The following is a 14,377-nucleotide window of genomic DNA, read 5'->3' as shown; positions in this document are numbered from 1 at the left end:
CATATGTAATATAATTCGATGTTTTCAAATATCAAAACAATGTTTTGACATTGAATATTCTGACAGATAACATAACCTACAATTTTGCAAAGCAAACATCTAGAAAAGTGTTATTACTTATTACTAATTCAAGAGCTCAATTCAAATAAGTATTACTTATATTATTTCAGTTATGAACTGATATCTAAGGGATATCGTGATTAAATTTATTTTTCACAATGACGTTCTGCGCTGGTGTGAACCCAAAGGTTTTCAGTGCTATTCAAAATGTAGATATGAACGAATTAGCAAAATGTACGGAACAAGAAATTCGACCTGTACTGCCTTGCTTAGTGAGGATGGGGCTCATATCACCTTTAGATACTTCTAAAAAGTGTACTAATATGAAAATCGATATTTTAACAATAGTTTCTGGAATGGAATTAGTGAATTCTATTGTTGCACTATTATCAATCGATTTCCACAAATTAGAAGTGGATGTACGGAAAGAACAGCAGTTGAGACAAAAAGGAAATACGTGTCTCAATGATTCCATTCTCATCGGTAACCTCATCAATACTAGTATGGCTTTGGAGTATGAAAGAAGTGATATGACTAGACGTCTGAGTATATTATTAGGAGAATTATTATACATTCAAACCCACATACAGGAATCTTTGGACAGTAATAATGAAAACGATAATTATATAAAAGCTTCTGATTTATTTGACAATGATATTTTCTCAGAGGAATTGTCAGATATTATTTGTATTGCCTTGGCGGAGCTGCCTACGACTTTAAACATTATAAATATAATTGAGATTCTACTTCATGTGCACAATGGTTATGCTATCATATGTAGAATAGTAGCTAATTTTCCAGATAGTTTCAAAGAAGGTAATAATAATTATTTTAGCAAAATTGCTTTATATTTAATGAAATAATGTTTTAGTTAGTACATTCTTGATACAATCTGGTGAGAAACAAGAAGAAAGTATTAGTAGCCTGGCAAGAGCCAGTGCTATATCTCTTCTTTGTACAATGAATCCATCACAAGCATTGACAGTACGTAACAAATGTGTCGAGTTATGTCGTATGCCAGCTCTAGCTATCACTTTGTCCCTTGAGCATTGTAATAAAAATCCAGATAGTGATGACAGTGATATAGTAGCATTTATTTCTGGATTATTATTAGGAAATGATCAGTCAATAAGGTGAAGTAGACCTCATAATAATTTATATCTATAAGATAAGTAAGAATAAAAATTTATATGCTTACAGAAATTGGATTGCTTTATTTATACGTACTGGCCAAAAACGTAAAGGTGAAGTACCAAGTAATGCTCTACAACAACTGAGAGATGAACTTTTACATAGGCTGCAAGTAATATTGGACGCTTCAATGGAAAGTCATCTACCAGACAATATGATTGTCCAGGCTTCTGCTTTGCTTAGACTTTACTGCGCATTGAGAGGAATTGCTGCAATTAAGTGAGCAGTTGAAATAAAACTTTTATGTTGTTATCATAACCATTTTTTCCACAGGTTCCAAGATGAAGAAGTTAATTTGATAATTAAATTGTTGACCTCTCATCCAAGTCCAACACCTGCTGGTGTGAGGTTTGTGTCCATTGGTCTCTGCATGCTGATAGCTTGCCCTTCTTTGATATCGCTTCAAGAACATGAGAGAAAAAGTATTGAATGGGTAAGATGTCTATAATTAGAAAGAATTTGATCAAAATAAACCCATATCACAAAACGGGAATAATATTTTTTATTCATTAAGGCTCTATTTCATTCTAGTCTTAATTTTAATTTATGTTAGGTTCAATGGTTGGTGAAGGAAGAAGCCTATTTTGAGTCTGCCAGTGGAGTAACAGCCTCTTTTGGGGAGATGTTACTCCTCATGGCAATACATTTCCATAGTAATCAACTAAGTGCCATCTGCGACTTGGTCTGTGCAACCCTTGGTATGAAAATTCCTATTAGACATAACAATATGACAAGAATGAAACAAGTATTCACTCAAGAAATCTTCACTGAGCAGGTTGTCACAGCACATGCAATAAAAGTACCTGTCACAAATAACTTAAATGCTAACATGACTGGATTTTTGCCAATACACTGTATACACCAATTATTGAAATCCAGGGCATTTGCCAAGCATAATGTAAACATTAAAAATTGGATATACAGACAGGTAAAGTTTTTCATCATAAAGATCTTGTTTTAAAGATGGCATCTTTATCAATTAAATTTTTCTTATCCTTCAAAATTTTCCAGATTTGTACAAGCATCAGTCCTCTGCACTCTGTTTTACCACTTCTTGTTGAAGTGTTTGTTAATAGCATAATTGTACCAACCAACAAGAATACAGAACATACTAACAAACCTCTCACAGAAAATGAAATCCGTAAAGTATTTCAAAGTTCCATCTTTGGTCAGTATTTTGACCAAAAAAAGTCAATATTCACAATGGACTTTGATAATAGTATAGAAGATAAAAACGTAGTTGTGGATAATACAAGTCTAACTCCTCAGCTTCTATTACTTTATTATTTATTGTTGTATGAAGATTGCAGACTGAATAATGCTCAAGTACTGGCTGTACATAATAGAAAGGTGAAAATTTATAGTTCTGAGTTTATGTCAGAATTACCTATCAAGTATCTTCTTCATCATGCCCAGAAGGATCAAAGTTCTTATTCTGTGTTGTTTGGACCCCTTCTGAAGCTGCTGGCTACACATTTTCCACATTTAGCACTTGTAGAAGATTGGTTAGATGACATGTCAATGACCATAGATAGCAGACCTGAACATATCTCGGAGATGAGTGAGTTTCAATGAAATAGAAATCAAAATATCACATAAATTATCAGGAATTGAGATTCCATTATGTTTTTATTTCACTTCATTAATTTTTTTAATTTTCAGATCTAATCGAGGCATTCAACAATATTGAAGAGAACTCATATAAGATAACCTCTGTCTTTCAAACCCTTCTTAAACATGAGCCAATAGATATTTGGCCTTTCGCTGAAATTTTCACTTTTTATGCTAGAAAAATTCTAGGAGATAAAGTACCTAGGTTCATTCAAGACCTATATAAAGATATTTGGTTAAGGATGAACACAGTATTGCCACGTAGATTATGGGTTTTAACAGTTAAGAATTTAGTTGATGACTTTTCTAGTTTAACCAGGATTGATGTAGCCGAAGACCCCTTACAGGTAAACAAAATGAGAAGATATTTAGATTTGCAGTTTACTTTTAATATCAATTTTTTCAGATACTTCGATGCGATGAACGTATATTTAGATGTGCTCCTTTGTATGCCATTGTCCTTAGGGTTCTCAGAGCCAGTTTAGCTTCTTCAAGAAGCCAACTTTTGCAACATCTTCAAGCCAATCCAAAATTGGATTCCAATGGACAAGTTGTGGTAGAGCCAGATCGAGAAAGCATTTGTAAAGCAACTATTGATGCACAGGTGAGGCTATTCTAAAAAAATCTAATATTATTTGCCATGGGGCAGTTAAGCCTTCAAAGTTAAAAAATAGTGGTAAATAAAAGTTTTTCAAGGTGAAGTTTCATAACATTTTTGTGACATTATGGCTAATGATATTGGTAGTCGATGACGAAAAAAAAGTGTTGTGCAGATATTCCATGTAATTTTGAATGGTGTAGGGCTTGAGGTATTCATTATTCTTTTAATGTTTCATTGGGCAAAGCATACTCAGTATCACATATAACTGAAGAAAATGAATCCAATGACTATTTCAATCAATCATTGCTAAAACGTCTTGATGTTGCCAACATATATAAACATAAAATAATGGGTATAAATAATATGGATGAATTTTCCTAAGATCTGTTGGACTTTCAAGCGCAAATCTTTCAAGTTTTCTTCCACATGTTATAATCAAGTTGTATTCAGTTAACTCTGAATCCAGTTTATTGAAGCCAGCCAATTCTATCTCCTCACAATTGCAAATTCTCTAAGGGTATATTTCAAATGAGCACCTAAACAATTGTTGAGCCGCAACATTGCTTGCTATGCTTAATATTCTGTGTCCAAAATAATATTTTGCCATTTAGCACGAAAAAACTTTAACCAGAAATAGAATTTGTGAGCTCCTGATTTGTTAACAATGTTGGCATAAATATCCAAAACGTAACTTAAGTATTACATGAATACAAAAACATTAAAATTTACCAAATTGATGTATGATATTCAAGAAAATTCTATAAGATGCAAGTTGAATCAAATGTAAAGCCAAACTAAATAATTTGTGACAAAATTGTTTAGGAATAAGTATGTTAATTCCAAAAAAGTTGTGAACCTGTGCATAACATGATGCCAGTTCCCAGAAAAGAATGGACTGCTGCTAAGTTGCCTAGAATTTTAACTGCAGCCTACCATTGGTCTAAAATTCTCAAAAAGGTGCCCAAGAAACATTGTAGAAGTTCAACTGACGATCCATTGGAATTGAAATCGTTTTATGAGCCTAGACAAAATTTTATGATTACAAGAACCAGTTTCTTTAGGGTATGGGAAGTATTTTTCCCAATAAAATAGACGATGTAATTGTCCAATATTCATGAAGCAATATAATTGCAAACATGTTGTTGGAATGTTCATTTGAATTTCATCCTATAAACCATGGCTACTGAAATTTACGTCTTAATAAGACAAAGGTATATCAACAGGTATTGGCCCTCATGTGGCTTCTACTCGCAACATTTTGCAGACTATCAAAGAAAGAGAAGTGTTGTGAAGGATGGAATAATTAATGGAAAAAGATTGGCTATGAGAATAACGCGTTTTTAATTTTCTTTGTCAAGAGAAATATTGAGTTATTCGGATAAGAAAAGTATAGAAATGGCGAAATAAATCATATTTAGTAACTGTATGGGACAGATTTTCACGATATCTAAAATTTCTTTCAGGAAAAAACGAATATCATTGAGTCCTATCTGAAAGAAAATATTTTTTATTTTCTACTCCAAAGTTTTCAGAAAATTCAGTGAATGAATAATTTTATAAATAATTAAATTTATATTCGATATCATGTAGCTACAAGTGTAACTGAATTTTAGCAAATGCAAAATTTGAGATAAATACACTTACAAAAGACTATTTATGAAATTTTTAAAATTTTATATCTGTAAAAAAATCGCCCACATATTTTCGAGAAATAGATTGAGGAAAACAGTATGTGTTATTGGAGATGAAAGTGGCACATTTCCTTTAAGAGAGGAGATTTCAGCCTTAGGTTCCAAAAGTATACATCTTCCTTTACCATGGTGGTGTGAAAAAAAACTTCAAATTTTATACAAGGTTTATTATTTTCCCTTTTATCATCAAATATTTGAGCATATTTGGAAAAAATATATAATACATATCAATTCAATAAAATTATGATAAACATCTGACTGAGGGATTTTAATCTGGGCTTATTTGTTTCAAAACTCAAATAAAATGATCAAAAATTCATAACTCCAGATCTATAAAGGGTAGGAATTTGCTGTATAGTATTCATTTTCATTGTAGCAACACATGTTCTCAATATCATAATTGTATGGCTTCTTCCTTAAAAACTTTCCTTCCATATAGGGAAAGAGATCGATTATAATAGTCCTCTGTTTTGAAGCGATTAATACATATAACAGCTGTGACAGAAGGTTTGTCGTCTTTACTCCTCATTGCCATCATACATTTCACTTAATTTTTCGAAAACCTGTGAAAATAGTGAATCTTTTAAGAACCTGTAATCTCCACAAGAAAACACACAATCAATTCAGGAAGCCAATGTTTTGCAGTTAACTATTCTATCCTTATCACAATACACCAATATAATTGCCATTCCATATTATTGTATGTCTATGATCAACTCGAATCCTTATCTTATAAGATGTCTAAAAACCTGTGTACACTCTCGATTATCTGAAATAATGTGGACCAAAGTGATTTAGGATGATCGAAATTTCGGTTAATCCGATTTTTTTTTTCGGCAAATAGGAGTTTAGGATGTGTGTATCATTAGATTGGCTCAAAAACATTTATGAAATATTAACTTGAATTCATGTATTAGTTCAAAAATAACATCAACAAATAATTTGTTTAATTTTTATTACTCAATTCTTTTTAACATAGTATATGTATATCCAGACTGATTGATCACAGCCGTGATATAATATAGAACAAATTTATTCAACTGAAGAATACTAGAGTGCCTTAATAAAAAAATAATAAAATAGTAATTTACATAACAAGTCCGGAAAATAGGGTTTTTTTGGACGAATAGACAAAATTCCAGGACGAGCGTAAGCGAGTCCTGGAAGTCTGTGAGTCCAAAAAAACCATTTTCGGGCGTGTTGCGTACAATATTTTTTCGGCAACCATGTAAAATAACACTATCGCTGCTGCTTTCCATATTTTATTGCGATTGCGATCAAAAAACATGCAAATTTTTGACAACTAATTTCATATGAACTGTCAGCCGTTATCTCGGTTGCTATGGATTCTATGATTCTTTTCCGGCCTAGTCCGGGAAGTACGTACTTTCCGGACTAGGCCGGGAAATGCTACTTTCTCAAAGAAAAAGCGTCCGGAGAGTGAGCACTTCCCGGACGGTTGCCGAAAAAATACATTTTGAATAAATCACAAAAATCAGAGGTAAAAGGAGAATGTAAACAAAAAACCGCCATAGTTAGGCTGTCAATCAAAAACGCCACTGTGGTTTATTATTGTTAGGTATTTGAAATATTTGAATTTATTTAAGATGCATAGAATCCCTGGTGTGTGTACTGATTCAATTTTGTTTCAGACTTTTTGAGATAATCCACATGTTGCTTTGGTGTTCTGCTTACAAGAGTTCTGTAAGGTGGCGCTATTCAGAATTGTTTGAATTGCCGCTATCTGTCTGGCACTGTTTAAAAATAAAATAATGGTTTGAGACTTTGCACGATCATACTCGGTTACACATCGCTTTTGATTGGCCAGGATCGGGTGTTAATTAATGTATCCTGTATACATTAGCGCTACCTACAGTTGACTTATAGCGTATTCGACTGACTGCACCAGTTCGAATTAATTCGAGCTAATTATGTCGTTTAGTTCTACAAAAATTCGAATTAATTCACACTGGTGCAGCCAGTCGAATACGCTATTAGCTAATATTCTCAAAATTGGCGAAACAAAATCTAATCAGTGCATACACCAGGTTTTTAGATATCTTACCTTAATATTATATTATTATGAACACTAAAATCTTAGAATATATATATAGAATAAAAGGAACGGAAAGTAAACATTTGTTCTCGATCCCGAATACGATAGAAATGGAAGTTTAGTGTCGCCAATCACAATCGAGCTATCCGAATCTATAGGCGGACAGAATCCTGATCTGATTGTTGAAGTCTTATCAGGAATCCTTTTTTCATAACTTCACAATAGCTAAATCATCAAACTGAGAAAAACATTGACCTTTTTGAAATACGAAAGAATCTTCATAAATAAATCACATTGTAAACTATTTTTGAGCATAATTTCGAAGTAGACCAAATTATGTTACGCTACTGCTATAGTTTCCTGTCAGACAAGGAGTGACGAATGTTGGAATCAAAACAAATGCATCAGTTACAAGGCGATTATTCGTTATTAATGTTCTAAAACGAAAATAATTAAATATTATTAATTTCGTAAACAGCCCAATGTTTCTTCCAAGACTCCGATATGATAATTGTCTACCCTATTCTATGACTGAGATTCTATGCCTTTTCTATTTTCTAACCTTATTAGAAGTCTATTATTTTTGTTACATTCTGATTTTCACTAAACAATAATGAGTAGTAGCCGAAATGATTTGTCTTCAGAGAAAAAAAAACATTATGGCAAACGAAAAATGGATTCTTATTCTGATTATGTTCATGGGGTAGACCGTTCTAAACGCCAACCTTCGCCCGATAACAGAAGAATTGATTTCTACAAATATGAGTTGAAGAGATTTTTGCAAGAACACGCAAATCTACAGAACGTTGACGACTTTTGGAAGTTTTTTGAGAAATATCAAAACCGTCAGCAAGGCAAAATATCTGATTTTGATAGGAATTTTCTCTTGAACATTGAAATACAAGATAAACGTAGTATTTTGTTTGATAGACTTCCAGTATTAGATAAGAATGGCAGAAAAGTTAAAATAAAATATGAAGATTTCAAAGAATTTCTCTTAGTAATAAAAATTTATAATGATTTTCAGCAGAAAATGAAATTTTTAAAGTTGAAGAAACTAAGAAAAGCACAGAGTGAACTACCAATTGCACAATATAAAAATGAAATTATACAAAAACTAGAAGAATCAAGGGTACTACTGATTGCAGGTGATACAGGGTGTGGAAAATCGACTCAAGTTCCCCAGTATGTTTTAGAAGCTGGCTATAAAAAGATAGTTTGTACTCAACCAAGAAGAATAGCTTGTATTTCATTGTCTAAAAGAGTGGCCTATGAGACCTTAACAGAATTTAAAAGCACTGTTGGTTACCAGATAAAGTTTGAAAAGTCTAAAAGAGCAGATACTGCTATAATTTTTATGACTGAAGGTCTTTTGTTGAGACAAGCAAGTGAGGAAACAACATTGAACTCTTATGATGTTATAATTTTGGATGAAGTGCATGAAAGACATTTGTTTAGTGATTTTTTGGTTGGAGTTATGAAATGTCTATTGTATAAAAGGAACAACTTCAAATTGATCCTTATGTCGGCAACTATAAATTTGGAATTGTTTCAAAATTATTTTGCTGAGGAAAAAGTTCAAGTGATACAAGTCCCAGGAAGGTTATATCCTATAGAAATCAATTATAGACCAGTGATTAAGGATCCATATGAAAGACAGAAAGACAATTTTAACTGCACTCCATATCTTCAAATTATACAGATGATAGATGAGAAATATCCTCCAAATCAAAAAGGGGACCTTTTGATCTTTTTGAATGGTTTTAATGAGATATCAAAATTAGCAGATGCTGTGTTGGAGTACAGTCACCATAAAAAGAACTGGATTGTTTTACCTCTCCATAGTACATTAAGTTTAGAGGATCAGGACAAGGTGTTTGATTATCCTCCCGAGGGTGTTAGGAAATGCATAATTTCAACAAATATTGCAGAAACTTCAGTTACAATAGATGGAATTAGGTTTGTGATAGATTCAGGTAAGGTGAATAGAATGATGTACCATACTAATGGAGGTGTTAATAAATTGTCTGAAATGAGCATCTCCCAAGATTCTGCAAAGCAAAGGATGGGAAGGGCTGGTAGAACAGGACCTGGTATTTGTTTCAGATTGTATTCAGAAGAAGATTACAGTCAGTTTGAGGCTTTTACTCCTGCAGAGATCCATTTGGTGCCATTGGAAAGTCTGATCTTATACATGATTTCATTAGGATTAAATGATATTGCCAACTTTCCCTTTTTGGAAAAGCCAAGTGCCAATAGTCTGGAACAAGCAGTTGAAAAGTTGAAATTCTGTGGTGCCTTAGGGCTTGATAATAATACCCTAGAGTTAACTCCTTTAGGACAAGCTCTGAGCACTCTACCAGTTGATCTGACTATAGGAAAAATGTTGATTCTTTCTACAGTGTTCGGTAAAGTAAACTCAGTGTTGGCTTTAGCTGCACTTCTCAGTGTTCAGAGCCCCATATCACAGACAGCTCATAAGAATTTAGATGCAGAAAATCTTAGAAAACCACATGAGTCATCCCATGGAGATCCCCTAACCTACCTTAATCTATACAAGGAATGGCTGGATGTCAAGCAGTCTTCAACACCTATTTCCAAGCATTCAAATACCGAGAGTTCAAGAAAATGGGCTAAAAAACGTTGTTTGGAAGAACAACGTTTCTATGAAGTCACCAAATTGCTTCAACAATTCAGAGATATTTTGAGTGAAGCAGAATTACTATCAAAGGACATAGAACCCAATTTATCAAGTGGAGAAAGAGCTATAAGATATGGTGAGCTTAAAAATTTGAAATCGATGAGGTATCAAATGAAACAAGAAGAAAAAACGAGAAGGAGAAAGCAGTTAAAATATGAAAATTTCAATGAGTGCAACGAAGAGGATGATCAGAATGATATAAGGGATGTAGAGTTTAGGATATCCAATGATTTCAAGAAGTTGCAAAATTTACTGGAGGAAACATCAGCTGACAGTTTTAAAGATGTAGTATTGTTAAAACTTATATTAACAAGTGGTCTCTATCCTCAGATAGCAGTCGAAGATGAACACAACTCCTCTAAAACAGTTTCAGAGAGGCTCTTTCATACCAAGTCTAAAAACTTCTTGTTTTTAAGACCAACTAGTTTTTTTGTTACCAATCCTGAGATATTGCAACTCCACAATGATGACATTGAGGTACCTCCCCCTAATTATTTCAGTAACAAGCCTATAAGCCGTAAACATCAACTGTTGGTATATCAGTCAATTTTAGAAACTAAAAAAGTTTATTTGATGAACTGTTTTCGAATGCCTGCTTTGCAAACATTAATGTTGTTTGGAAAGAGTATTTGTACAAATTCAAGTTTTACTAAATTTGTATTTGATGATTTTTTGAGTATAGACATTCCATATTATGGGCAAGGGAAAAAACTACTGCAGTTGTCCACAGAATTAAGACTGAAGTGGAAAACAAATCTGGAGAAGAAGCTGGATAAAACAGAATTATCAGAGATGAATAAAAAAGATATATTTTATTTTATTGAAGACTTGATCTCTTTCATGACAACAGATGTCAGTTATAATATTAAGAGACTATTTACTGCGGATTTGAAAGTAATATTCAAGAAAGAATGTGAATTCTTTGATAATGAAGACTCTTCCTTCAATCCTTTTCAAGAAGAATTCACTATTGTACAAAATTTTGAGTTCGGAGGTGTTAACCTTACTGAGAACATTGTTTATGATTGTTTGATCGATGAGGACTGGGTTTGGGATTTGGAGCAGAGAATTTTAGAAGAAGTCTTTGTTTGTGACTTATGCAGTAATGAAATAATTGGATGTTCCATTTTTAAGAGGCTTCAACACGAAGTTAAGTGCAAGAAGACAAGTGGGAATAAAAAAGAATCTGAGGAGGAAATTACACAAGTGGTTGTAAAACCTAATTCAAAAGTTTTTGAATGTGAAAATTGTAGACAAAAATTGTTATTAACTCCTGTAGATATTTTGAAACATAAAAAATTATGTAGTTCGAAGGACCTTTAAGCTCTTCTTATCCTAATTTGTTATGGTATTTATTTATGTAGATATAAGACATATATAATTATAAATTCAATATGACTATATACCTAATCAAAATTTATTTTTTCAATTAAAACTTGAGAAAATAACTCTTTCATTATGATATTCTTGTATTAATTTATGTTTTGTTAACATACCAAATTTCAAACTGTGATATCATGAAACTCTTCATTTTAAATAAAAGAAATATCCAAAAGATAGACCTAATAATTATATTTGATGACTAATTAGTCATCAAATTTTAGCATTGTTTTCCCAACATTGACAATATGAAGTGAAAACATAAGGGAAGCACTAAGGTGAACTCACAACCTTTTTAGTGCTCGTACGCCAATTTCACGATTGGAATGTTTGGATATACACATACCTTATATATAATACTTACATACACTGCAGAGGTATCCATGAGAACATGAATGACAAGCGCTCAAAAGCTACTGACCTCACATCAATACTTTCCTCATTTTTTTTCGATATTGTGCCCGACTTTTCTAGGGTTCTAACTGTTCTATTCAACAACTGTGTAATAGGTAAATACAATTGTTAAAGAAATGAAATACTGGAAGATTCACGCTATTTCATAATGCTTTTTAAATTATGTACTATTTTGTGGAAAATTGAAATAAACATAATTTAAATTGAAATGTTTTTTATCGGGATTATAAACATTAGAATGAAAATATATAAATAGTGTTTTGAAGATCTGATACGAGCAGCCTGATTAATATATCTTAATTAATCAAAACTTATAAACTCCAGTAAGCATTTCCTATAAATCCAGGACTGCTTATGCACATAAAATATTCGTAAGCGTACCTCAAAACATTTTTACTCACTATACAGTCAATATGCAGCACATATTTGAGTCATAAATAACACCCAAAGCTCCGACACCGATTTCATTGTTTATCAATGGAAAAATCTTAATGTATTCTGATAATAAAAATAATAGTTTTCTAAAATATGAACAATTTCCATATCTTAAACTAATTGTGAAGTCGTTATTGTAAAGGATGAGTAAAATAGGTCCAATACTGCCTTGGGACATCGCCATAATTCTGGCGCACGTACTTCATTCAAAGTTCTTCTAATGAAAGAATACTTCAATCATTCCCTTGCTCTTTCATGACAACGCTGTAAACAATCGTCAAATTCTTCAATTATACTAATCTGAATCAAATCCTCCCATATTATATTCTATATATTAACAAAACTAATGGTCGGGTACGTAATTTCTACAAATATATATACATATTATTTTGACAGGAAAGTGCTGCAGTCCAGATGCTGTTAGAGTCTTGTTTGGAAACAGAACAAGATACAAATGTTCCTGGTCAACAGTGGGCTCTCCAAGAAGTTCGTTCGTTAGTTTGCAGTTATATTCATCAGGTTTTCATAGCTGATGCTGGTTTAGCAACTTTGGTTCATTTTCAGGTGAATATTTCCATATATATTATATTATGTGTGTTATCTTTTTGACTTTCAAAATTATATTTGACCCATGAGTAGAAACATCTTTAAAATCTGCTTTTTTATATAGGGTTATCCCTGTGAGCTCCTGGCAGTAACGGTAAAGGGTATTCCTTCAATGCACATTTGTGCTGATTTTATAGTCGAACTGATGCAACAGCCAAGTCTCAAGAAACAGATATTTGCCATCCAATTGCTGTCGCATCTCTCCGTTCAGTATGCTCTACCCAAAAATCTGAACAACTGTGTCACAGCTTTGAATCTTCTGTATGCTCTTTTGGGTGGTAAGTTGCAATTAATAAATCAAATACCTAGCAGCAACATAATCTAGTTGCATATCTTGAAATAATTTAATAACTATTACATACAGGGTTTTTCCTTTCAACTTGGCCTATTGAAATTACAATTTGAATCTAGTGAATATTTCTTCTAAAATTTTTGTGGTGCTTTGGGCCGAAGAGGACCCTATCTCTGAAATATTGTCATATCTTCTATATACAAATACATAAGAAAAAACTATTGTCTTATTTTTCAAGGACTTTCTTGTGGACAAAGGATCAAACTATTCACTCCAATCCTTCCTGTCCTTGTAAGGATAAGCGAAGCTTTCCCGCCTCTGGTACCTGACATAATGAATCTTCTTATGCAGCTAGCCAAAACCTCGGAATCACAGGCTTCCTTGGCTTCACATTTTGACGCTCACTTGGGTAAAAGTCTCGAAATATCGGCACAAGACAGTCGGGAGCTTTGCGATTTGATTCAGAAAACATTCTCCCAAATCTTGGATAGAGCAGTTTTGAAACCGGATGTGTACAAACCAAACAATTTTTTGTTATAGGAAGTTTCTTATTTTGATATGAAAATTGTCAATAAATGGTTGTTTTTCATTTAATTCCAATCCATTAATTCGGCATCCTTCTGATTTAGCAGCGTTGTATAAATACAAAATCTCAACTCGATCTGATTTTTGGTCATCTTGTAATAGGAATATTGAGTAATTTTTTTTATATTATTGGTTTTATTTGTAAAGCCGCCAACATGAATTTTGAGGACAGATTAGTTATACATTTGATACCTTTAGCTCAGAGTTTAAAAAATGCAGACGGGACGTAATAATAGAGCAAACTGGGTAGCAACACTTGAACTTTCTTCAAGTTTGGAGTATAGAACCATTAGACTGGAGAAATTATTTGCGTTTTGACGAAAACTTCTAATTGCAATTATTGGGTTAAAAAAAACTTGAGACAATGCATTATTCCCCATGGAAGGCAACTTTACGAAATACATAAAACGTTAGTGATGGCAAAATCTTTCTCACCATATCCATCATAAATGTAGCATCCAGAATTTGAGAGAATTTTATTTATTATTTGCCAATAATTTCGTTCTAATAACAATATATGGTTCTAAATAACCTAATCTTTTGAAGCTAACTCAAGTGTGAAAGATTTAATTCCAAAAACCAATGTCTGATCTAGTTCTGCTTTGTCTTCATTTTTCAAGCTCAGACAAATAGTTGTTGAAAGCAGAACTTCTTTATCCATCTTCTAAAAACGCACTTCAAGCTGTAGGTACTGATATAAAAATATAATTGAAAGGGGCGCTTGAAACACTGATTTTCATCGCTCCAATTTGGG

General features: G+C 32.6%; 2 protein-coding genes across 2 annotated transcripts; both read left to right on the top strand.

The window, feature by feature from the left end:
- The first annotated feature begins 46 nt into the window (after positions 1-46).
- Positions 47-13,632, top strand: LOC123676727 (integrator complex subunit 2). The gene is made up of 11 exons (XM_045612884.1): positions 47-876; positions 932-1,193; positions 1,261-1,470; positions 1,525-1,684; positions 1,805-2,179; positions 2,263-2,812; positions 2,914-3,209; positions 3,269-3,466; positions 12,537-12,704; positions 12,811-13,024; positions 13,277-13,632. The coding sequence occupies exons 1-11, from the start codon at positions 219-221 to the stop codon at positions 13,576-13,578; spliced, it is 3,393 nt and encodes a 1,130-aa protein (XP_045468840.1). The 5' UTR covers positions 47-218; the 3' UTR covers positions 13,579-13,632.
- On the top strand, positions 7,729-11,373 carry LOC123676726 (probable ATP-dependent RNA helicase DHX34). The gene has a single exon (XM_045612883.1). The coding sequence runs from the start codon at positions 7,824-7,826 to the stop codon at positions 11,232-11,234; it is 3,411 nt and encodes a 1,136-aa protein (XP_045468839.1). The 5' UTR covers positions 7,729-7,823; the 3' UTR covers positions 11,235-11,373.
- Positions 13,633-14,377: the final 745 nt, after the last annotated feature.

This window comes from Harmonia axyridis, chromosome 3 (assembly GCF_914767665.1).
Source record: "Harmonia axyridis chromosome 3, icHarAxyr1.1, whole genome shotgun sequence".
In the NCBI taxonomy this organism is placed as follows: domain Eukaryota; kingdom Metazoa; phylum Arthropoda; class Insecta; order Coleoptera; family Coccinellidae; genus Harmonia; species Harmonia axyridis.
This window is presented reverse-complemented; position numbering and strand designations above follow the sequence as displayed.

Bases quoted from the DNA above. Each gene is read 5' to 3' on its own strand.
- LOC123676726 (XM_045612883.1), top strand. From the start codon at position 7,824: ATGAGTAGTAGCCGAAATGATTTGTCTTCAGAGAAAAAAAAACATTAT.
- LOC123676727 (XM_045612884.1), top strand. From the start codon at position 219: ATGACGTTCTGCGCTGGTGTGAACCCAAAGGTTTTCAGTGCTATTCAA. The intron at 2,180-2,262 runs GTAAAGTTTTTC...AAAATTTTCCAG, and splicing joins AAAATTGGATATACAGACAG to ATTTGTACAAGCATCAGTCC. The intron at 13,025-13,276 runs GTAAGTTGCAAT...TTATTTTTCAAG, and splicing joins TCTGTATGCTCTTTTGGGTG to GACTTTCTTGTGGACAAAGG.